The 26,427-nt window shown below is 36.0% G+C and overlaps 2 protein-coding genes and 1 non-coding gene across 3 annotated transcripts in view; 1 reads left to right on the top strand and 2 right to left on the bottom strand.

Moving 5' to 3' along the window:
* Smp_177000 (hypothetical protein) overlaps positions 1 to 2,549 on the bottom strand; it is a gene marked incomplete at both ends in the record, with an annotated part of 71,028 nt that extends 68,479 nt beyond the window's left edge. The window contains 2 exons of the mRNA XM_018799773.1: positions 1,702 to 2,464; positions 2,498 to 2,549. Of these exons, the coding sequence (XP_018651529.1) occupies positions 1,702 to 2,464; positions 2,498 to 2,549 (815 nt within the window). The remainder of the gene's footprint in view (positions 1 to 1,701; positions 2,465 to 2,497) is intronic.
* An 8,681-nt stretch (positions 2,550 to 11,230) lies between these two features.
* Smp_176990 (serine/threonine kinase) lies at positions 11,231 to 26,106 on the top strand (the record flags this gene model as incomplete). The annotated part of the gene is made up of 7 exons (XM_018799772.1): positions 11,231 to 11,299; positions 12,014 to 12,648; positions 13,513 to 13,679; positions 13,735 to 13,858; positions 20,241 to 20,430; positions 24,031 to 24,221; positions 25,926 to 26,106. The coding sequence occupies 7 exons, from the start codon at positions 11,231 to 11,233 to the stop codon at positions 26,104 to 26,106; spliced, it is 1,557 nt and encodes a 518-aa protein (XP_018651528.1).
* On the bottom strand, positions 14,406 to 14,476 carry Smp_tRNA_00778_Pseudo_CGA.1.1. The gene has a single exon. It is a non-coding gene (tRNA).
* Positions 26,107 to 26,427: the final 321 nt, after the last annotated feature.

Here is a 26,427-nt window from a genome sequence, read left to right as displayed (position 1 = left end):
AAATAATAAATTCGTTTAAAACATCGCATTTGTGAACATAGGAAACTCTTAGATTGTCTACTGATATTTTTGGTCTATAAATTATTCCTACATTGAGTACATATATTTTTTGTCAAATAGGAACGGTATCCTTGAAGTTTACTCCATCCTAAGACCAACTAATTTTTCAATCTTATTGAGGAAATGTAGAAGATTCTAGGTTGACCTTTTATTGATGTGTTAGTCTTGAAAGTGTTCCTGCAAATAAACCTCGAAATAACCAATTATGTACGTCTTCGACATTGATGCTGACCTTATCAATCTTACTTTACACACCCTAGCCGAAAGTGAGCGGTCACGCATCCGCAACATATCATATATGGGCACGTCTCGCTGTGATTCCTCTCAGCTATCAAGCTGAAATCAAACGCTTCTCAACACATCGATGACTTTCTAAATATATATTTAAGCTCATCATTTCTGACTCCTGGTTTGATTGCATTTGGCATCGCCCAAATATAAAAGTGTCAAGGACAAAAGAGTTGTCGAACTATGAATACCTGCGACATTTTTAAAGACTATACTAACACAGGGCTGATGTTGACTACATATTTTGTCATTTAAGGAACATTTAGGTACCAAAGGCTAGGAAAGATGTGGTATCAGTGTATATGTTTTGATATTCATTTTTGGCAGGCAAATGTACCCCAGGCTTTAAATAAAAATAAATTTATCAACATTCTTTCAGCTATCTTTATTTCATTTTACTCAGTGTAAATGCCTAAGAAAATAAATAAGAAAAGCTGTTTGAAGAGTTTTGTTATCACCAATGGTCGCTCCAAAGGTTTCTTGAAATCTCATTTAGAATCACAATGTCATGAAAATATGAGCTAGGCTTTTGCATTTCCTGGTAGTTCGATTATAATGTGGTAGTAGTTCAAGTCTTTCAAACTTTTGTGACTATGATAAAGCATTACTAATGATGGAGTATTTGCAGAATTGTGGGACCATTTTAGTATAAAAATATAAGCTTGCAAAATAAAGTATTGATGAGGAAATTACTAAAACTTCTTGTTTACGTAATATTTCAAGTGAAAAATGACACAAATGTTTAGATTTTTTGAGAAACTCAAGCAACTAAAATAGTAAATTTAAACAACCACTTATCAAATTTAATCAAAGTACTTTAATAAGTAACAGCTCACAAAATATCTCGAAAACTTCTTGTGTGTACAGTTGTTCTTAAAACCAATATAGACACTTCATTTTCAGTCCATATCTATTTGAAAGTAGAATAAGACACGATGGGGTAATAACTCTTTAAGTTCAAAGTGTTCAAAGTTTTTTTGCTAAACATTTACAGTGTTATGACAGAAGGTGGTTTTAATACCGGGAATTAAGTTCTTCTTTTCTTAATCACAACCGTTACATAATTTTAAAAAACAAAGTAGCTGTGGTGTTTCTATATCTATAAATAATTGTTCTATTTATAATTTGGTCGGATCAAATAATCCGCATTAGAAGAGAAGAAAATATTTTCAAAACTTCACGACATAAACCTATGTGCTGAATAGCTATATCTAGTAGCATTCACTGTGTTTCCAAATTAGTGTTTAGCCAAGATTTTTCTTTGTAAATAATTATATGTAGTAAGTTATTGCGTATACACACCTACTAAAACTAACAGAAACGTCAAAAACAGGCTTTCTGAACTTTACATACCTCAAAGTAAAATCCGACACATCGTCAGAACGTTTCAGACGAACAGTTACCAAAAATTCCTCATTTGTTTTTAATTCCCTCCTCGGAATCTGTAACAATAAACTTCTTCCTAATTCACGAATAGCATCTGGGACCGTATGTGCAATGCTAACTGACGGAATAGAAACAAATGATAGCTTGGCATGATTCAGTGACAAGTGACAGAACTTAAAATTATCATTATTATCATGTTGTTGTTTGTTGTCCGAATTTGAAATAAAATCCGTTGACGTATATGCAAGAGTAACTTCTGGCGACTGATTCTGCTTCCAAAGAGCTTGTGGAAGTTGAATTGATGCATGGCATATCCAGTTTTCACTAACGTGGTCGATAACTAAGACACAAGATGTCAGCTCCTTAAAGTACGAAACATTTATTGATATAATGCAACACATATTGCCCGATTCGAATCCTAATTCACTGACTTTACCAAGGTAGCTCGCATGACACAGAAAGTGCAACGTTTTTGTTTCTTCGCTTATCTCCGTATCAAAACTATGTACAGTCACATGAAATTTTGAATTTTTGATCAGCTTATTACCCAAGACAGTTAAAGAACTGTGCAAAAATCCTAGCGATGCATCGATCTCATAACGATCCAAGTTGCTCGCTGATGCAAAACGTATTGATGAATCATATTTAAGGCTTTGATTGTCTCTGATTAGGAAGGCAGAATCTCGCTGACCAAATGTAATGTCGATCAAGTCATCTGTGTAGGCTAAAACTATAGATAACGATTATCGGTTTTATGATTTACCTCTCGCAAAAGCGATTGGGAATAGGATATATGTACTAAAATAAAAAATCATTCTTTGATGATAAAGACATTTCTGTTTCCTTTCCAAGCGATAACCAAATCGGTATTTGGAAAGCGGAGCATTTAAAAGTTGATGTTAAATGCTGTAATAAAACAAACTACATATTATTAGCAGCAACAACTGGTTTCTTATTACTGTTAAAAAAATTCGATTTCTGTGCTGAGTCGAGATATTCATTTATCTCACTGTAAACAAAATGTACGTTAGTTCTGGTATGCAGATAGTATGTTACTATAAAATGGTTTGAAGAACTGTGGACTGAGTAGAAGATTCTTTTATGCAACAGGCTTTATTGCTTCATAACAAAGAATTTTCTTTTCCTCTGAGTGGGAACTAGGGATATAAACAACCATTAAGAAGAAAATTATAAATTGAGACGTCACTAGTCTTAGAGAGAAAAACATTTGTCATCAGCCTAACTTGCTATATCGAACTCTGAACTTACTAGTATTTCCCCTGAAATCCATTTTATGGCTGATGGTTCAGAGAACGTTTATGAGTGTTTGGGATCTTAATAGTCGTAGTAAAGTCCCCTCTAAATAGTTTATGTTTTAAGGTGTGGATATTCATCGCTTAAATTGTCCCTCATATTTTTTCGAACTTAAGGTTTGCAAATATTTGCCCTATCATGAGATGGCTTTCAGAGTAATCTTATCATTTCTTGGATTGAATGAGAATGAACTGTTATCAAAAATACCTAAAAAATTCATGAGGAGTCTTATCATCATACTGGCCGGAAATGTACACCAAAGGTATCAGAGCAATATAGGGCTCACATGTATTTTCTCACATCGCTCAGTTTTCACCTCAGTGAACTAAAACGCCTACAATTTTCGGATTGATGATATCTTAAGTGGGTAATCAACTAGTTTTCGAGTGACTTATAATATGATTGACTGTCTGTTTCGTAGACTTAATGATTCGTCCCTTCTAATCTGCCCGAGTTCAAAGTTAAATAACATCGTAATAAAGCATTAACTCCTCCATTTAGATTTGAGCTTTGAGAAATTGTATAATTGGAAAAGAGTTATATTTCAGATGGCTTATGGAGGTTTTCATTAATAACGTGTTATGAAATTCTATACGATAATAATGTCTTGAGAGCAATTATAGAATGGGATTTTGATCAGATTGATTTAGATATGTGTTTGATAATGGCAAATCAGTTGTGTAGTGGCTCAAGTAATCTTATTAGAAATTTTGGACACACAAGTTGATCTAATATTTTCAAATCATCGTCTACATACGCAATCGGATTTGCTAATTATTCTCCTAAAACTTTGGACAAATTTATGTGATCGTGTGTCTGGTTATCACACACTATAAATATTTGTAGGTATGTGCTTGGATGTGGAGAAATCCTTCGTTTGTACATACTTTATGATATCAGTATTTTCCTTCCTCTTACTCCCTAGGTTTACCTTCTCATCTAATTTGTGTTTGATGTTTATTCTCTGCTCCAGGACAATGTTTTTGCTGATATTTATCTTCAGTTTGGTTTCATTCTTTGTATTATTTTCCTTGACTGATAGGCTTATAGTTTGACGCCACCTCTGATTATGGCATCTGCCAAGTAGTACTAAACACTCTGTAGAAGCTCACAAGTACTCCTTCAACCTTAACCTTCAAAATCCACAAGTTCACAGAAATAGAATGCCTTACAACCAACACAGTGGACTAGCAGTACCCATCCATTATTATTATTAATCTAACGTGAGGATACACTCGACTAAAACCACACCTAGATGCAACACCAGTGAGCCTCATAGTGTGAACCTTGCAAGCTCCAGGGAGCAATACACAACCATATACAACACGAGCACCCCTCTTAGCAACCATATCAGGCAATCCCCCATTTTACATCTGTAACATACAACCTCCCTAACTACTCATGAAAGGACGAAAATTGCCCACCGCAAACAAGAAAGCTATAACGTTGGCCTACTTGAGCACCCACCTAGTGATTCTAGATATAAAGGTAAGCTAACCTACAAAACTCATTAGTTCCCCTTAATCCGACGCATACACCACCTCACCTATTTTTATTTCTCTCCCTCCAACTGTTAAGAGCAACAACCCCATTATTTTGAGACCATCCTCTACATACTCCGACCTTATGTGGAGTGACACATCTTTCTCTCCACCGATAACTGTTCCTAGTCTTAATAGCTCCTTGACTGAACTTCCTGACCATACTCCAAATACACTATCTATCCATTCAACTTACTCGACTCTACCTGTCATTCCTAAACATACTTCTTTCGTCAAACTGCCATCCGACTACCTTTCTCCCATTAACCATAATGGTGATAAATCAAACGAGTATGAATATGGGGCCAGTACTCCTAATTCTTCTTCTCCTCTTGACAAACCAGGTAATTCATTGGGTTTACACCACACCCTTCTACTAGACAAAGACACCGTACATGACAATCATGGTAATCAATGCTTAATCTATACATAATAAGATGGCTCACATACGTACCGTGTGGCTTTTAAACAACCCTTCACTTGTTTTGATAACGGAAAGTTGGTTGTCCTCCGATGTCGCAGACTCATACCTTCAAATAGACACCCATGAGCCCATCCGCTGTGATCAAGTCACTAAGACGGGTGGTGATTTTCTTGTATATACATCAAAAAATATGAGAGCGGGAATCCATAGCGTTGATATCCTCGGCAAACTATCAGATTTGATGTGGCTTACTGCACACACTCATGAACGTAAAACACTAATCGGATGTATGTATATCAAGCTCCTAACACTCCTGCTTCAACTGAAACTACTATAATTGAGTCATTTGCTAAGGCTGCCTCCTTATATTGTAGGAAGTAATTTCCTACGAGTGTAATTCTAAAATATTCTCTAGACTATCGAGCAGAGAGTCTTAGTGTAGCCAAAGTCAGAACAAACAAGCTATTCTGCATGATAAACTTTGTCTGTTTCTTAAACCTAAATTAACACCGTTAGTATACAAAATAAACAATACAGTCTGTTAAACAGCGAAAAGGAGCGACATGAATAACATAGCGAACAGTGATTAGAGGATAGGAAAAATGAGCCGACAAATATGGTAATTCAAATATGGTAAAAGTTATGCTAACATTATTGAAGATTGTGTCTAATGGCATTTCTGAAGAAACTCGAAATGCTTTCTTCACAACGCTTATGTACTCATAAGATGTTTTAGAATAATAATAATAATAAAGCAAATATTGTTTAATAATGAACATAAATTTGTGGTTGGTGAATAAACAAGGCATAGTCACACAAGGTCAAAGAAAGTCAATATGATGGTAGGCCTTTCATGTTATCTTTGATGGGTTCGTTTATCGATCACTTTTTACATTGATTTCGCCTAAAAAGTTGTTTGTGGCGATTTCAATCTTCCGATCATCAACTGGAAGACACATTCTGGCCCATTGTGCTCCGGAAGTATACACAGGTCCTTAGACATACACGGTTGGTAGCAGCATGTACAACTGCCTACATGAAATCACCACATTCTTGACCTGATATTCTCTCACAACGTCACAACAGCATCAGCGGTGGTTGGCGAAAAGTCTCACAACAGCGATCATAAAATAGTCCTCTACACTCTTCCGATTTTCGCCAAGTACAACAAATTAAAGTCAATAAACACTCGTCTCCAATATAGAGACCGTAGAGGCTGACTGGGAAAAATTTCAAAATCTAATATAAATTCTAAAACCAAAAAATGGGCCCAAATAGCTTCGTCAAAGAAGGAAGACAGGTATTTGTATCAGAATACTGTTTTCGGCACTATATTTTATGTATGCACATAATCTCATACTTTCAGCTTCTTTCTGAACCACCTTCATTTATATAGTTCCTTATCCACTCACACTTCGTTTGCACTTATTTTCTTTAACATGTTAAAATGCTCTTGCCTAATAAGCGCCCTAATAAGAGAGCAATAGACTAAGTAGTTATACCTTAACTATTCCTACATGAACATTGTCTGCTCTGCTTCTCGTCCTTTCTTTTACTTACACCCTTCTTCAGCCCCCTTGAGATACGCTACCAAAAAAAGATATGGAACGGGTGACTTCGTCCTGCCTCAGATATCCCAAAGGGATAAAAGAATGAAGTTTCTAGGAGCCTCCAACTTCGCATGGATCTATTCTTGACCATAAGTTGCATGTATCAACGCAATCTCCATAATGCCTGCCGATTGTGATATTGACAGTACGTTTCTTAGTAAAACCATCTACATTCATATCTTATAAGATATCAACCCAGCTTAGTAATTTACTAGGGCGAAAATTGTCACTTCTGTAACAATTTGATCTTGCCTGTAAACTGTCACGCTTCATGTAACAAACTGTTATTTGAGAATAAATTATTATTATTAGTCTGCGAAAATTAATACGTATGTACTACATATTGAAAGGATTCATTGCACTGCGCCAAATATACTCTGTACTTCAAGGAGTGCAAAGTCGAAAACTACAAACCTATAAATGTCACCCCTGTTATATCATGCCCAATGGAAAAAGTGACACAATATCAACTACTTAGTCACCTACTTAAGGTAGGTCCAATAGACCCGTCACAACATTTACTTCACATGCACTATAGTTCTTGCCCAAGACTCACATGAATACGACTTTCAAGACAAAGTGGCGCATCTCCCGCAACTACTAACCAGCTTGGGGTGAAACGCTTCTCCACATATCGATAGCCTTCCAAATATATCTTCAGATCACTTCATTTCTGATTTTTGATTTCACTGTGTTGGCATATTTTTATTATTAAGTTGCTAAGTATAAATGCGTTGTCAAACTCCAAATACCTGTAGCATATTTATTATTAGGATGTTCTCAGCTAACGCTTGTCTGCACGTCATCACGGAATAAATAATTAAACAGTTTCATATATAGATGATCGTACTTGTTGAAAAATTTGTCGAAAAAAAAATTTTCGCCGAACTTGATGTTTTTACTTTCACGAAAATCAATTTATTCCACTCTTTGACAAACAGTAGTGAATATGTGACGCATCTCAGATTTAAAGCCCACGATATCTGACGAAAATCTCTTCCACCCCGTTTGGCGTTTAGGTTAGGGTAACTCTGTGCAAATTGACCATTTATTATGGACTAATAGACGGTAGAAAAATGGAGTAAGCTCAAGACCACATAGAAAGCAGTGGAAAATTCTATTAATCTGCGATTAACTTCTAAAATCTGGCACGTTACTGGGCTCTGTTAAGGTATGCACACGATCGTTATCTCCGCTAGTCTATTCCTCTGCAAAACAACTCTGAGAGGCGTTTCAAAGTTGTTTTCAAACTTATTTAGCCAAAGGCTTGAGAAGTGCGATCGTTAACATTTCATTTAAGAACTGTGAAGGACATTTCGTCCCTGACTGTCACTCGCCAGTGAGAATACAAGGTTGTAGGCTAAGGAATTCCAACTCACTTACCCTCAGTTTGTTATAATTTCTTCTGTCCCACTTTTCCTAAGGTTGACCTAAGCTCTGTAGGCTTCGAGGATCAAGTAGAATCAGAATCAAGTAGATTCTGAGGTACTCAATCCACACAGACCAGCTGGCTCACATAGTGTTCAATACATAGTCCCGAAGTAATAAAAGGACTTTGTTCACTTTACTCCTGGTACCCTCTTCATCTGTTTCTCAGCCAGTAATTGCCGTGCACCCGAATTTCAAAAGAGGATGGTTATACTGTTATGTAAGGGGAGTTAGAGTGAGGAAGTTTCCAACTACGGACGTATGTTCTGTGGGGAGTAGTGTAACGTCGTGTACTATATTACACCTACATAGCTTATTCTAGTTTCTGGACAAGCCAATTCACCTATAAAGTTGAGTCATATTTTGATCTTGTTAACTATTCGCTTATTGACCTTGACTATTTTTTTATATGAGCGTATGTGTATGCACAACTCCGCCTGTAGCTCCTCCGGGGGTTACTGCCGGTCCCAAGCCCGGGTAAAGGAGGAGGGTTGGGCATGGGGTTAGCGACCCCATCCCGTAGAAAACCAAGTCGCTAAAAAAACGCTAACCAGAAAAAAATTACTCAAACCATTTAAGTATGTGTATGCACACTTCTTATCCTACCTATCACATGTCTGTCATTCATTTTTGTCTGACTATAAATGTTGATTAATACTTGCTCATAGCGAGTTGGCTTACCAGCCATCTCCCATGCATGTCATCTTTACTTCGCTCGCTAACATTTGCTCATGTGCTCACTGCCTTCTAGCCTATGTTATTTGTCAATAAAAATGTAGTTGCCGCTTCCTTTTGTCTTCTGATATTATACACCGTTCAGATTGATATAATAACGGTTATCGAGACGATCGATTAACGAAGCACGCCACTACAGTTCTTGTACTTGTGGGGCCAGTGAAATGTCTCCGAGGCCTAGCCAAATCATCAGGCAGTTGGGTCACTGAATGACTGACATTTTATCGATTCTCACTAGGGTCAAGGACAGCGAACGCACACTAAGTAACCGCCGGCAATGGACTGGCTCATGGGGTGGTGGGCGTACCTTCTTGTACGTACTCTTACTAATATATTTCTGAAATAACGTCCTTTGTGTTATATTGTCTTCAAAGCAGCCACAGTACCTTGATACGACGAAAGGGTAATCCACGTTAGGTGCTGACGATAATGTGTGAATTTAAAGTTAGCTTATTCGTCACATCATTTCCGTCTAACTTGAGTAGACCCCAATCATTCGACATAGATCATCTACGTTGGTGATCTACACTGATGAGGTCGACGTTGCCCTACACGCTACACAGAAGCGGTCATGCAAAGAGTAATTATTTTACAGTAAATCCATTTTATCCGAATCGAAATACGGTTTCCTACTTGGTGGATTATGTAAAATAGACCATCTGACTTTTTTGACAATCTTACTGAAACACAACCATCTCCTAAACATTAGCCTCATAGAATCCCCTAAAGAACCAAACAAGCTTAACCTTCACGTTTTGTCTCGGAGACTAAGTTTTCAGATAAAGGTTTACCTGTCCATACAATGTTAGTAGATGGACATGGGCTTGATCGCATACAAATTGGACATCGTTTATAAAACAGTCGCTAACATTTCGGATTAGACGGAACGGATTCTCAGTTAGGGTTGTTAAATGTTAGGAGGCACATCTGATCAAAGTTCTGGTGTTTAGTAAGATTATTTTACACCCATAACTGATGAATCTTACCGTTTAATATCAGTAGTAAGCTTTGGGGGCTAAAATACATAACGTATTGTGGTGAGTTGTGTGCCAACTAATGTAAATAGCTTTTGAGTCGATCTAAAAGGATTAAACAATACGGGTCACATATTCAGTACTTTAATCTTGACTTCAAGTTAGATACCATGGAATGATTGAAATGATATGTGGATAGCTGTTAGGTATGAACAGGTCATTTTAACTTGTAGGCTCTTTTGTTTATGGCAAGCGACATAAATGGAGAAGACCCTACCAAAAGCTCCATACTTGGCCTAGAATTTAAACCACTATCCTGTTTGATTTGTTCGTTGGGATAGTATGCTTATGTAAGACCGTAAATGATCATTGTCCTGACTCGATCAACTCTAATCATGGCGTTCAAATAGAAAAGATGCACCCATAGTTTATAATTGACACACCATCTCAAAGCCGGCGTTTCGGACAGCTCTATTTTATTATTGTAATGTCAGAATTACGAATGGCAAGCCGCAATATTCAAGTCAGACTTCTGTTTTAAAACCTAGTACATCTTACTGAGACGACTCATCAATCACATTACTTCATAACGTTTACTTTCTGCAAATGTCTGTCATATTAAAGTGGTGCTGTTTTTTGTTGACTATAAGTAGGGTTACAGGTCTGTCATAAGTAACACCATCGATGTGTGCTGCTCCTCCGAAACGCTCATACAGGACCTGGATAGCGTCATTCATTTGACCGCACCATGTCAAAATAAAGAACCAACTCGATTCATGCTTCGTGTATTTCGAAGCCCTGATGATGCTCTCCGTGGCCTCGCTGGCGTAGGTATGGCATTCAGTCTTAGGGCAGAACTAGAACTACCAGTAGACAGTCGCTTGTGCGCTGTCCGACTAAACATGACAGTAAGGACTCGGGAAGATAGGGACACTCGTCGTTGTCTCTTCGTCGTCTTTGTCTACTCTTCCACTGACTGCAGCTCAGATGGTGTAAACGATGAGTTTTACAGAAAGCTCTCCGACCTCCGAAGAGCTAGGCGCTCCGATGTAATAATGGCTGGTGACTTTAATGCTCAAGTAGGTAAACTGTTTTTGCCTAATATGCTATCCCTAGTATACTATTCCTTTACTATTGTTATCACAGTAATTGTTGTTTATTGCTCCTACATCTCATAGTTCTCCCCTATTTGTAATGTGAAACAACTTGTATCATTAAACTCATTGAAAGTATTGTTTTTGCATAATATTGATGGGTCACTTTCCTAAAAAATTCATTATTGATTGAATTTAACTGTGAACACATGGAACATTGACGTTTTAGAGTTAATGCTGATAAGTTTTAAAATCCTGTATCTCCTTTTTTCTATTTGTTTAGACTTTATCGTATAAAAACAACTATTTTACCTGTTCTGTCTAAATTCAAGTCAGTTTATTGTAAGCTTATTATTACAAATAATTATTCTGCACAATGACCGTGGACTCTGCAGTAACTATTATACCTATTCTCCAACAAAAATGTGACACTTTAAAAAGCAAAGTTAGTACCATTTCATAACTAACTATCATTTTATCTGTTGATTTTATCTAAACTGTTTAATATCTCTTTTAGTTTAGCTGCAATAATAATAACAACCAACCTATTTAATGTCATTTAACTGATTACATGAAGAATCCTAAACACAAAATACACTGAAATACGACATATTGCTCTCTTATATCCATCTAGCTTGTCAATACACAAAATAAACGTATGAAATGTATTTTTTATGGTACAATACATACATATTGTCCATGAAATCCATGTTATCTGCTTATCTTTCCTCCAAAGAATAAATGAGGAGAATACACGGACAGCAATGGTGATTCCACCTAAATTTCCCAGTACTTAGCTTTACGATAGGTTGTAAGATTATCACAAAACATGTAATTTAGGTGATCAATATAATTGACTGACCAGGTTATATCTTATGAAAAATATAATTTGTTACGATATTTGCACAGTTAAAAAGTGGTAACTCAGAGATTACAAATATTATTTTAGTCGATTAAATGACGGGGCTGAGGGTTACAATGTAAAATATACTACAAACTTCTCACTGTTTAAAATGAAAGTATTATATTATGTTCAGGTTGTTCGCAGATAATGATAATTCCTTGAATGACAGACCCCTTACAAAGTGATGTCTTATCCTGACCTATTTTATCATTTGTCAGAGGTCATGCTCTTCTTCCCGGTTTTTTCTTTCGACAGATTGCAGATTTCACTCTGGTTAATCAAGCCTTACAATTGAAAACTTACCAACTATTGAATTTCATCAATCGTCACGAAGATTTCTCTGGTTTAATTACAAAAGAATACGATGAAGTTTCTAACGATATTAATATTGTTCAATCAGCTATAGATAGGTATACTTGTGAACTGGAAGATTGGAAATCGAAACTTGATCAATATACGATGATGGTGACAACCGTGTTGAATAACAGTAGTAATGGTACAACTAACGGTAGTAATGTTAATAATCTTAGTAATAATAACAATGGAGATGACAGTATCAATTTGACATTGGGGTCAACTAAATTACCTATTGTTGCGTCATCTCAATCTCCATCACTTCCATCTGTGTTATTATCGTCAACTAATTCACCAATTCAACTAGATAATTCATCTTCTTTAGGAACTCTACAAAGTGTTAATAATACATCGTCTGAGTTTAAATTAACTCACCCAACAACAACAAAGTTACGTCTACGTGCACATTTTCCAAACAGTCAATTTACATTAGTTGAAATTAAATCTGGTCAACAAATCAAACATGCTTTAGAAAAGAAATTATCACATCGTGGTCTACACTTAGAACAGTTAATTGTTTATCGATCACGTACAGGGTAATTATTTACCTTGGTTACTTTTTTTTATCAGTACATACTTATATACGCTAGGATTTCTCAAGTTATGCTAAAAATAAATCCTGGGTGTAAATTCTACAAAGGTGTCATCATATTCTATCGTGACAATAATATGTAGTACAAACGCATTAGAAATTGGATTGTATGGGCTAAGTTGGATTTCATTCGAACTTTTTTATCTAATGATCACCGTGTGTTCACTGTCTACCATTTTCTACCAACTATTCTCATGTCCGGTATTCTTCAAGTTGTATAGTGCTGTTTGAAAAGTACGTAGGGTTAGGTATCTTCTCACTGCCTAATAACATAGAAGTCGTTTAAGATGTATTTAGCCCATCTCCTCATTGGCTTAAAATTTTTGAAAACAGTAAAATATTCCGTGTCCCTGTGTACTTTACATGTTACAGCAGACAAAATCAGTTTTTACATACTAAAATTGAAGTATTTTGTAAATAATTTCTGCTACTGTCTCGTCTCCTGTTTTACTGTAGAGTTTACATCGCCAAATACTTTGATGAGTGCATTTCTTCACTCTACAAGACGTAGTCGTATGTAGCTGAAAGTGTTCAATATTTCTCTGGGATTGTTTATTACATTTGATGGATAATTCTTGGATCCAGTAGCCTACATTTTGTTGTAGTAGTCGAACAAACAATCTTCATCAAAGTACTCGATCATCATTTGTTATATTGTTTCAGGCCCAAAGCATAATATTACAGAATATATTTTACTTTTCCATTACTATACATGTAAGTATTTCTCTTGTCATTAAGTTCTCACTGTTATTATATATATATTTTTTTCTGAAATTTTCTTCGGGATTCAAATATAAAACTGAACTAGTCTACCAGTTTCATGGGAAGATGACGCTGAACAAATTGCTTTAATTGGTGAAGAATTAATAGTTGATTTTGCTCGACGAAACATTAAACGTTTGGAACATCATTTTCAAAGGAAGACATTTTTTGAAAAAGCCTATTGTAATCTATGCCATAAATCTATATTCCATGGTAAGTTGTCTTCATTTGTTTATAAGTATGTACAAAAAAAACTTTACATTTAAAGGTGCTATATGTAAAGCCTGTGGTTGCGCCTATCATAATCGTTGTCTTCCACGTGTGGATAAGAATTGTTTGTCTAATTTAGATGATGATGTTTTCTATGTTGGTGATCAACTAAGCAGTCGGAAGTAAGTTATTGTTAATAGTTCTTTATCCTTTATCCTAAATATTTGACTTTTAAAAATTAGAAGTCAGTCAAATTCAAGGTATATTTTACTTGTAATTTGTACATTCAGAATGTAAGCTGGCTTTCCACAATCGGTCTTGAAATGCTGACTAATCGAAAAACACTATCTCACCATTTCACACTTATCCAAACAATAGTAAAACACTTACGGCAGACCTGATTATTAAATTGGCAGATTTCACTTTCTTCCATTTCAATCAATTTTCTCATTGTCGGAATTTTAAGGGAAGTATCCTTACTTTTTGCTGTAAAGCGGAATAATAATAACGTATATTGTTTTGTTTGAATCTTCCCAGTGGTATTTTAGGACTGCAACTGGTCAGTCTCTTATTGACATATCTGCATACTGTGCGTATTGCCTCGATATAGCCTAAATTCACAAGCATGGTAAGCAAAGATGGATAGTGGCTAGCAGTGGAATCCCGTTTGATGCGCGTTTCGTCCTATTTGGAACTCTTCAGCTGGATGTACCTGCATTTCATAGTTGATGTTCACTCTGGGACTCGAACCCGTTACCTTTCGCTTCAAACGCAATCGCGTTATCCACTCGGGAAGATTCAAACAAACTTCACCCTTTTGCACAAGCAAGTGGCTATCAGGAATCAGTGGCCGAGTGGATAACGTGATTGCGTTTGAAGCGAAAGGTACTGGGTTCGAGTCCCAGAATGAACATCAACTCTGAGATGCAAGTACATCCAGCTGACTAGTCCAAAACAAGACGAAACGCGCGTTCTGGATTCCACTGCTATCCACTATCCATCTTTGCTTACCAATAATAACGTGGTTTTTTCGTCACTTGATTATTATCTTTTTCAATACTGGAATTATTTATTAACCTCTCCTTCTATAAATAGCTCTTTGGGTACTTCTAATTCATCTATACACGGATCAAATTGGTTAGTTTCTTCAAATGCAACACCAGGCTATACACATTTCTATCATTTTAATCCTGAAGATCTAACAACAGTACGTGTATTGACTAATTCCACGGGAGGTGGTTACGATAGTAATAATCTTCTATTACATAGTCAATATCTTCCAGCATCTTTCGGAAGTGGAGGTGGACATTTTCCTCGTCAATGTTTATCACTAACCTGTAGAGAACGTTCATCGTCAACACCAAATGTATCGAATAATTTAATTCCACCAAATCAACAAAGAAGTTTATTTACGCCTAGTTCACTTGGAAAGGTAGTTAGTTGCTGCGTTTTTTTAAATTGAGGAATCATTATTTGATTTATTTTGTTCAGAATGTTAATATTTTTTGTACTACATTTTGTTTTTCTCCAATTGTTGTTTTCATATGATGTTCCGATACTACTGTATATACATATATGGGTATGCGATTTGTTTTTGTACTATCAATAATGTGTAACATATGGCCCTATTTCTCCTTGTGTGTGTGTGTGTGACGCAATCGTTTTTCCTGCACATTTTTACTCTCATCACTTTATTTTTTTATATCTTTTAATGTAGACGACTATATCCTAAACATGTTCATAATGTATTTTCACCTGTGTGTAAACCAAACTATTCTAAGCGTATAAAATCTTTACTTTCCAACTTATTACTTTCATGTTCATTTTGCACTGGGGCTAATACAAATAATCACAGGAACAATTATCAATACTACTGTCGTTGTAATCCATCTAAATCTTATTTTAAGAATACTATGATTGATAAACAGTTGGACACTTCAAATTCCCATTGTCCTATCATCTGCGTAAATGGTGATAACTTTGAAAGTAATAATAATAATAATAATAACAATCGTTGCAATAGTAAATATTCGGATAGAAAACTATCCACTTTATCTGCTCCAACATATCCATTAAAACAATGTACTCTTGATAATATCAGACTGGTAAATACTAATAGTTCGCTTTTATTTTGTCATGATAGTCCAACGGTGACGGTGACAAGAATGAAGCCGGTCGATGCAAAATACATATCTACGTATAATTGTAATGATAAAGTTTATGGAGAGTTATCTATGAAATCTGGCAGTAGCATAATATTTCCTAAAAGTATGTCATCATGTATTAATGAGCGTGGTCATAATTCTGTAACTTATAAGAGTCATCTGCATGTTCCTTATAATTCATATAGTAAATTACTAACTATTGGATGTGACACTACTATAAAGTTTCATGTTAGTAGTTGTAGTAGTAAAAGTAGTAGTAAGTCATCTGGCGATATCTATGAAAATTGTCAACCAATCGGTCTTCATTCTCTTCTCCCTCCCACAAAAAATACTTCTAAAGAAACATTTTCAACAACCAGTCAACTATCTACATCGTGCTCATTGTACGAAGCTTTTCCTGAGAATCCTCTAAATATAATATTGGCAGATAATACCAGTCTTTATAGTGTTTCACGTAAAACACATAATCTTTCTTCTAATAAACAAGAGCCAACCTCACAAGATTACAAAATCTTACTACTACCTGAAAGATTATATTCACTAAACCAAAATTTGTGCCCAGATCATGTATCGAAACTATCTCTATCACCAACTACATATTTTGGCGTGCGTCGGGTGCGGTCATTTTGTACTTCAATGGATTATTCAGTAGGTTTCACAGAACCACGGTGTTGGTTTTATTTAATACAACTGTGTAGTTGCTACCTTTTTTGGTTGTTTTATTCCAATTCGGTTTATCAAACACTTTGTTTGGGTAGTAGGTTATTGATTTGCACATTTCTGCTCAACTAGGAAAGTCGTTTTACATTTCTTGAGTTATTTATGTGCGCTCATATAAGTGTGTCTAGTTGTAATACATGATGTTCAAACTTTTTGTTCATGGGATATGGTTATGAATAGTTTTCTTATTTTAACCCACGGTTCCTCAGATTCACTTGATGGTGTTATGTTTTATACCCTCTACTTCTTTATGCAATTTTTTAGCGAGAGGCAAATAAAATTATTCAAGGATCCCCTTTACACATCGTCTATCCAGTTACCAGTAAGTATATTCTCGTTTACTACACCATTATATATATAATATTGTTTTGGCATTAAAAGACACACTAGTCTTAACATTGACCCAGTGATAATCAATCAAAACGAAATAGTCTCTGCAGTGTTTCTGAGGAAACATTTAGATTAAATTTTTCTGCATTTATGATCATTTGTTATGAAGAGTTGCGATTTGTGGTTCATCACAATGATAAGCCAATTGTTTATTTCGCTACGCTTGTTTTAACTAGCTATCAAGTGTTCTGGTTAGTAAATTCTAATCTCCCTCCTCCCAACTCAATTTGAGTCTTTTACTTACTTACTTACGCCTGTTACCCCTCGTAGAGGAGCATAGGCCGCTCACCAGCATTCTCCATCCAACTCTGTCCTGAGCCTTCCTTTCCAGTTCTTTCCAATTGTTATTCATCCTTTTCATATCTGCTTCTAGTTCCCTGTGTAATGTGTTTTTGGCCTTCCTCTTTTCCGTTTCCATTCAGAATTCCAGGTTAGGGCTTGTCTCGTGATGCAGTTCGGTGATTTCTGTAATGTATGTCCTATCTACTTCCAACGTCTTTTCTTAATTTCCTCTTCTTCTGAAAGCTGGTTTATCCTCTCCTACAGAAGGCTATTGCTGATAGTATCCGGCCAATGGATGTTGAGTATTTTGCGTAGACAACTGATCTAGCTTTTGAGTCTTTTATTAGCATATAATGAGGAGCATCCACATGCTGGTGTTGGAAAACCTGGAGTGGGGTACTTTAACACAATTTTACTAGAGTTACATACCGTGTTATTATTATTGCTATTGTCATAATTATTATTTAAACCAGTCTTCTCACTCCACATTAAACTGTTTTCGGATAGCTGAATAATGTAAAGGGCAGAAATTATTTCTTACAGTCATGTTTAGATTGAGTTACCTGGTGAATAATTTACAACATTCTCGTGGTGCACCGACTTTTAATCATGCATGTTTACATGTCAAATATTTCGTTTGTGTGCCATTTTGTTGGCTGGTTATCGTCTTTTATTCTTTATTAATTTGAGGGGGTAGGCTTTTTGTTAATATTTGGGTTATGCGGTTAGTCGTGACTCGGCCTTGTCTGCACATCAATTCATCGGATCAGTTGCAAATCACCGCACTTGAACAGGATATTCTTTCGTTATAACACTACCAACCGCCCCTCGTTTTATTCTTGTCTCTTGATTAATTCGTATCAGTTGTCACTTTCAATGAACCTCTTTATTTGTATTCTATGGTAATAATAATAGTATTTAATTATCAATATTGTCCTTGTGTAATCGGCTTCTTTCAAAGCATTAGAAACTGTTTTGTCAAAGACCTTTCTTGTCATTCTGCGAGCACTACTGAATATCCGTTGAGGCGTCATTATTTTATAGGCATTAGCAGTATAGATTTTGGGAATAAATTAAGCAAATTCTATGTGTAATTGAATCAGTTACACATAGCGTTGCAATAATAATACACTTAACTATTTCTTGGATCATTAAATGTATGATGATCTGAGGTTGTTAATTATTGATAATTCAGTTCATCATAGTGTGTGTTCAGCGCTTTAAAAGAAGTATAAGAAAAGCGCGTAATTAATATTAAGCATGAACTGGTTGCTACTTCAACAGAACAATGAACATCCTTAGCCATTTATAATCCGAAGTGGTCGGTCGGTGCAAATCGGTAGGTAGGTAGGTAGGTGATTGTGATTTCATCTGTCAGCCCTTTTCAAGGTGGTCTTGGTGTCAGTGAATCTCATCACCCTTCACCCTCAATATCTGTTACAATGACAGAAATTTATTCATTAATTCTTTTTATTCCGAAATGTTTTTACTTTTACTTCCTCGTTAACAGATTGTCACTGATCTCATTTTCATTATTAATTACCGTTTTTCTGTGATATGTAAATGGACAGATTTCAGATTCTGTACTGTTCATATGTGTGTATCTGATCTTACTGCTTAACATCAATGATCGTCTTTGTGGTTCATTTGTGGTTCATTTAATGTCTAATCAGTGACACATAGCTTTAAATTCTCATATTTAATTGTCAGTCTTTAAGCCGTTGAGGAACATTTACTATAATGAGAAGTAGCTAAATAGTAAAGACTTTCGTAGGTTATGGCCCTTATTGACTTAAATAGGTCAAGACCACTCTTAGTGGTAAGAAAAAAGCATTTATCTTCAGCATAGTATTCGTGGACACGTTATTTCACTCGACTGGTTCTTATATAAGAATACCACTTAAATTGAAACCCAAATATATTCTGAAGCAAATATCAATCTAAGGGAATGCAGTAAAAATTGTCTGTTTATATAAATTGTACATAGAAAAATTCCAGAGTCTTCAATTTATTCACTAACACTAATCGGATCAATCAGCGTCATTCAACATGATCCTCTTTGAAACTCTGCTTTAATCAGGTCTCTGCGCTGTTAACAAAGCAAATAATTTTCGTTAAAACTATGCTGTATTGACGACCTTGAGTGAACTAGTCAGGATTAAGATAGTGCATCGTGGACTTTTGCGCAGTCAAACATCTTATTAATTAGGTGAAAACTGACAACATATCTTGTTCCTAAGACTCTTGAAGTTGATAAACAAATATTTACCATGTAACCAAACAGTCAGTATAACATAGTGCTTAAGCTAAATACTTACTCTTGATGCAGATTGTATATTGAAGTACTTGATATAATTTAATTCACCATTAAGTGTGTTTATTTAACTAGATAGTAATATTGTACTCGTGCTACTCACATTAAGTAACAACCCTACGTTTATTAAGTTCGTAAACAAATGCTGTAAAGCTTCGTGGCATTATAACTGATGTTAATTTGTTATGCAAACTCTGATCCTAATTCGTAATTCCAACTCATAACTTCAGCCTAACACTTATTACTTCACCGAAGCCTCCACATCCACCATAGCTTATATAGAGGTCAATGACAAAAATCCTGTAGGATTATAAACTCAACTTACAACACTAGCTCAACTCTTAAAATGTAAACCTCACCTTTTTCTTTCAGTATAATGATTATTTCAATATCTACTTACTTACTTACTTACTTACTCCTGTTACTCCCAATGGAGCATAGGCCGCCGAACAGCATAATGTTTTCTGGTTGGCGTTTTTTTAGCGAGTTGGTTTTCTACGGGATAGGGTTGTTAACCCCATGCCCAACCCTCCTCCTTTACCTGGGCTTGAGACCGGCAGTAGCTCCCGGAGGAGCTACAGGCGGAGTTATTTCAATATCTAAGGGTTAATTAATCATATCAAAACTATTCTTCCACTGAAATTCTATTTCATACCGTCAATTTTTTATACCTAAATCCTGATTGGCTTGTAGGCCTCTCAAGATCGTCGGTATCGTATGCTTCTATTTTATTTTTGATCATTTATTTTATATAGATTATAATTATACAACTGGTAATGGAGTACCAGAAAGTCCATCAATTCCCAGTGATAGTTGTTTTTTATCAAATCCATCTATACCATATAATCAAAGATCTGGCGGTGATCCAAAACAATCTATCAAAGTAAAAAATGTAAATTTTTTTTATTCTTTTTTTAATATCTGTATATGTACATCAATGAAGTTTTGTTTGTGCACTAAAAAAATATTACTGTCAAGGAGGATGTGTCAAGATTTCGGTTCATTATTTGACAACATTGTATATTGGTAAAGAATGGTCCATGCTGAAATTGAACAGCTCGTTGATTTTCGAAGACTGTCTAGCTTAAGTCACTTTTATTTACTTAATTTTTTAATTACGCCTGTTACTCCCAATGGAGCATAGGCCGCCGACCAGCATTCTCCAACCCACTATGTCCTGGGCCTTCCTTCTATCCATTTTTTGTTCATTCTTCTCATGTCTGTCTCTATTTCTCGACGTAATGTGTTCTTTGGTCTTCCTCTTCTCCTTTGGCCTTCAGGATTCCATGTGAGGGCTTGTCTTGTGACGCGATTGGGTGCTTTCCTCAAGGTGTGCCCAATCCACTTCCAGCGCTTCTTCCTGATTTCCTCCTCCAGTGGATGGAATCTGGTTTGTTCTCTCCTACAGTAGGTTGTTGCTGATAGTGTCTAGCCAACGGATCCGAAGTATCTTGCGTAGACAACTGTTAATAAACACCTGTCTGTATCTTCTGGATGATGGCTTTCGTAGTTCTCCGCGTTTTCGCCCCATACAGTAGGAGTGTCTTGATATTTGTATTGAAAATTCTGATCTTGTTGTTGGTTGTGATACGTCTGTAAGTTGAACGCTATATTCAGATCCTAAGCTATTCTGATAACCCCAGGCTAGAACTACTCAGCGACTTGAACACCAGGGAGAAGACTCGAGTATGAGAGAAAACACTTTACTGCAAGGTTCATTCATGTACAGAAAATACAGGGATTTTATAGTAATTAAGAGACCTTGAGTTTACATAGTAGCAGTGTGTTAATCAGCCAATCAGGATCTCGTTATTTTAGTAACATAACTTCACACAACTTCTAATTAATCGCTGATTGATTGGGGCTCTTTATGAGCCTCTGGAGGCTCTGTTAGAGTTCTCTGGAAGCCGACTTAACACCTGTGGACCATCCTCACAGTTGACAATTGTTTTGAGTCCCAGATGTTCTTCAGTTGTAAATATGCTGCTCTTGCTTTGCCGATCCTCGCCCTCACATGTGCAACTGATCCACCGTGTTCATCAATGATGCTGCCCAGTCAGTCCATGATGAAAACCACATATTGATGATGCGTTTTGATTGAGTCTTTATTAATTACAAGAAAAATTAGTTTTGATGATAGTTATGTATGAACATTCATGTAATATACCACATGTTAAGTTTGCCCATTGATTCGTTAATCAATGTGAGTTTTTATAATCCTATACTAGCATCACTGATTGATTTTAGAGGGAGTTAGTTGGTAGTCAGTCATGCACAATGTAGAACCTAGCACATATATACATGGATTCTAGTTGCCGAACAACATTAACATAGCGAAATGGCATTATTAAGGCACATCCGATGGTAGTAGAGGTAGCATTAGTATTAGTAGTGTGAGAAAAGATCAGGCAGAAAAGATATTTTCCGAGAAAATATAGATTAGTCAAATAAAAAAGATGTATAAGGTAATCTGAAAGATAAGAATGTAACAAAAGACAGAGTGAAGGCACCTGCATCACTGCAAGTGATTCTGGGTCATGTCATTCAAAGTCTCTAACCATGACATATGACGATCGTACAATCCTAACCAGATAGTCTACATCTATCTCCACGGCTTAGTCTAATCGTTAGTGACTTCTTAGACTAGTGCCATATCTTTTCTCTACCCCTAGCTTTCTTTTAAATTATTTCTACACCAGTAAATATCGCATGTTGAGGCAGGTGGTAGTTAGTCATATGTAATACACGTCGCAACCACCTCCATAGACGAAAGTTTACTGCCTCATCAATCGATTTACCATAACGCTTTACGTCTACCTCTAGCATTGCAAATGTTCATGAATCAATGAAATCAAACTTCTTTACTCAAGAACATCATCATCCTTCCCCAGACTTGTATCACATCGATGGTCTCAGGAACCAAACTTCCTAGAGCAGTGCAGTGTAGTAATTAACGTATTTGATTTCTTTTAACAAGATCCAAACACTATACTATCCACTCCAACTTAGAGGGATATTTATATTGGCTGTTTCTTGTACATGTGTTTTGATAGAGTTTGACTCAAAGCTGAGTACTCGTACCTATATTTAACAGGTTTTTAAGATCAAGTTTCTGAAATTTCCAAAACAATTTATCTTCCTAATGAATTCCAGCTAACTCCATATCTAGAGTTTCCTGTCGAAATCTAGGTGTAGTTAATACAAGACACGGTTTCAGTTCATAAAATCCTTAACTTTAGGCCTGAGTTATGCTGATAAGTTCAGATTATCTGGTTAGGTTCCTCGCGATTATCTTAACCAATGGTTAAAGACGTTGAGTGGCATGACTGAAAGACCGTTGCAATTGTGCATATCCATCCACCTTTTTGTCTTATACTTTCCTTTTTGAAAGTTCATTATTTTACCTCATATCATATTGTTTATGCCTGGTCTTTTAGCATTAATGCGGTTGGTACTTCTACCACTCTGGAATTTATCTTGATGATATCATCTCACTGTATTGACATGATGTGACAACGTGAATCGATACACTTATTTACCAGGTTCTACTTTGCTTATAATTGACTATCTGTCGATCATATCCAACTATCTTATATTAAATTCATCACTAGTTAATTAGTTTGTTGCTCCTTTGAAACAACAATCTAACTTCATTCACGTGATTTTCATAACCAATAGTTAGAGACTTTGAATGACATGGCTCATAATCATTTACAATGGGTCAGGCACATCCATTCTTTATCTTCTCCCAAATTCTGAGCTTCTGAATTCCTCATAACTTTTTTATTATTTATATTTTACTAATTTGTATTTTAAATCTTATCTTCAATGCCTACAATTTTCTATTACTATTGATACTGTTACTACCTCTACTATTCTGGGATTTGACCTGACATCTCTCTGTGTTAATGGGCGGTCAAACCAAAACGTGGCATCAGAGCTCGAAGTCACTAACTTCTAATCTGAGCCATGTTGGCAGATGCAGACTGCCTGGTTGGGGTCCGCGCGACTATCGTAACCAATGGTTAGAGACTCTAGGTGATATGGCTCAGAATCTATCACAATGGCGTATGTGTATACACTCTTTATCTTCCCTTAAACCTTGAGATGAAAATTGCTTCATATCTGTCTTTCTTCCTGTACTATATCCTTATATACAACCTATCTTTTATATACTACCACCACTAAATGAACTAGTTCTATGAATCCGGTGTTCATCTTGTTGTGCTAACGAGGTATGGCAACTTGGACCGATGCATAAATGTGCCTGGTCCTACGTTATAGCTGACTGACTGTGCTAATGAGGTATGGCTACCTGAACCAATGTGCACACGTACCAGGTTTGACGTTGGGACTAACTGACTGACTGACTTTACTCATTAATATTCTTTTATTTATTAGATTTTTTTGCCTTATACTCATCGTTTTCGTGTGGATACAAATTTACGTACTTTTAAATTTTAATTATATTTGCCATGTCTAGAGACGTGGTTCAAATGATGAATGGGAGATAAATGGACAAGAAATTACTAAAGGTCCAAGAATTGGTTCTGGATCATTTGGTACTGTATTTAAAGGTTATTGGCATGGAAATGTTGCTATTAAAGAATTGAATGTTGTTGATCCTACACCACAACAATTGAAAGCTTTCAAAAATGAAGTCAGTGTATTGAGGTAATTATTTTTTAAAAAATCACTTAAATAATATCAAGTTTCATTGTAAACTGATGACATGTGTGAGTGGTCATTTTCAATCCGCCCCAAATGCCCTGGTACGGCCGAGAGTGGGGAGAGGCCACCCTCACTCTCCAAATGCTCTCACATGACCACGCGTATATAGCCTCTGCCAGAGAAGTCCTACTCACTGCCTTCTCACAGTGGCGGGGGTGTCGTTTACGAAATTGAGAGGACGAAAAGCGAATGTCCGGCGCTTTGACCGGAAAGTCCACCTAGGGGTGTTGGAAAACCCTCATTCCAAACCAATGGTGCACATGGGCTCCAGTATCCTGAAGGAACAGATGGCGTATAAATTAATCGTTGGTCACCGGCCTCCATGGGACCGCATCTCCTTACGATTCTCCACTGCCTTGTGTATCAGACCTTTAGGTCAAAAGGTTCTGGGTGTGGTGCCCTAAGAAAACCACCTGCTTCAGTTTGGGCACCTGGGCAGTATCACAGCCCCCACACAAATCTCATTTGATTTGTGTGGCGAATATATATCTGGTGCCCCTTTCTACCAATATTTATTTGTTTAAATAAATGAATAAATAAATTTTCAATCCAAATTATTCATTTTTTGTTGGTATCAGTCCATGGTGAAGATTATTTTCCAGTTAGAAAGATGTACATACTATTAACAGCTGATAAAACTCTTTATGCCATAATAGGCAGTCAAATTATCCTAGATATATTACATAACATATCCTTAGTATAGTATATGACTTGTCCAGCTTGTCAGGACAGACAATGAATTCAAGTTGATAAATAGTATGTGGACTTAGTAACAAATCATTAATTTCTCTAATGATTAAGAAGTAATGTCGGCGAGATTATAATTTATGGACGACCTTTGAACGAATATAATATGACCTTGAGAAATGTTAGCCAAACAGTAAACAGTCAGCATAAAGTAGAAATATATTATACAAAACCGAATAGTTAAAGTGGATACACTTCTTTTATATGGTCCAAAAACTTATCAAGGTTAGAAAAGGGTTCAAAGGTTCCAAAATCGTAATGCATAAGGTAGAGGAACTCATCCATATGGCTCCATAATAGTTGGTTTCTGGAGCCATGATAAAGTCACAAAAACCCTCTCAGCCTCGACCAAATAGCTTCAATATTGTTTGTGTGTACTCCGGTTGTGTAAGTTTATCATTTTTATTATGAATATGTCCCTACAATACTCATACCACTGAACAACCGAAGCTTCAGTAACATCTGCGATTATTGCAGCAATTATTATAATATGTCTTAGTCTCAATCTGGATCGAGCGATAAAGGTTCCTATTCTAACAAACGTCTTCCTTCAACATATATTACATCGAAGGACAACACGGTAGTCTGCACAAGGTCTACCAGTCATTTAATACCCGCAATTATAAATACAGGAACTTCTTAGAAGTCTCATTTGTTGTAGCCACTTAATTGTCAAGTCTTCTCTAAAATTCTCAGTGAACCGATCGTACATAAGCACCAGGTACTGAAATCGGCGCCATGACCTTGAAATCCCTCAAACGCTTCTGATTGGCTCGTCCATAAATTATAGTCTCGCCGTAATGTCAATTACCGATTCACTGGTTTTGGTTATTTTTTTGTTTAAAAATTTCTTTGTTTCTTCATTTTATTTTGTATTTTTCTTTAAAATTTTAATTTTAGAAAAACACGACATGAAAATATTCTTTTATTTATGGGTTGTGTCTCTAAACCATGTATAGCTATTATCACTCAATGGTGTGAAGGTTCCAGTTTGTATAAACATCTTCATGTGTTAGAGCATCGTTTTGATGTTCCAGAACTAGTCGATATTGCTAAGCAAACATCACAGGGAATGGAGTAAGTTTTTCATTTTGTAGTAGATTTGTGGTCTTTCTATGTTTTTTTGCCTATATGTGTACTATAAATCGACTGATGTAGGTAACTGGCTAGCAAATATGACTAGAACCCGTTGGTAATGTTATTCAAAATAGGCTACAATGGTGTAGAGAGGTTTTCATTACTTATCGTTGATGATGTTCGAATAAAGCTAGAAAGTTCTCATCATATAAATAAACTGTATCATTTATTTTCCAAGTGTCATGTTTTCCTGTTGTTATTACACATTATGCACCATTCAGTTTCTGTGTCGATGCTAAATGTAACCGGTTGAAACCCGAAGCAC

Source organism: Schistosoma mansoni, chromosome 3 (genome assembly GCF_000237925.1).
Source record: "Schistosoma mansoni strain Puerto Rico chromosome 3, complete genome".
Classification (NCBI taxonomy): domain Eukaryota; kingdom Metazoa; phylum Platyhelminthes; class Trematoda; order Strigeidida; family Schistosomatidae; genus Schistosoma; species Schistosoma mansoni.
The sequence above is the reverse complement of the archived record's forward strand: the minus strand, read 5'-3'. Positions and strand labels throughout refer to the sequence as shown.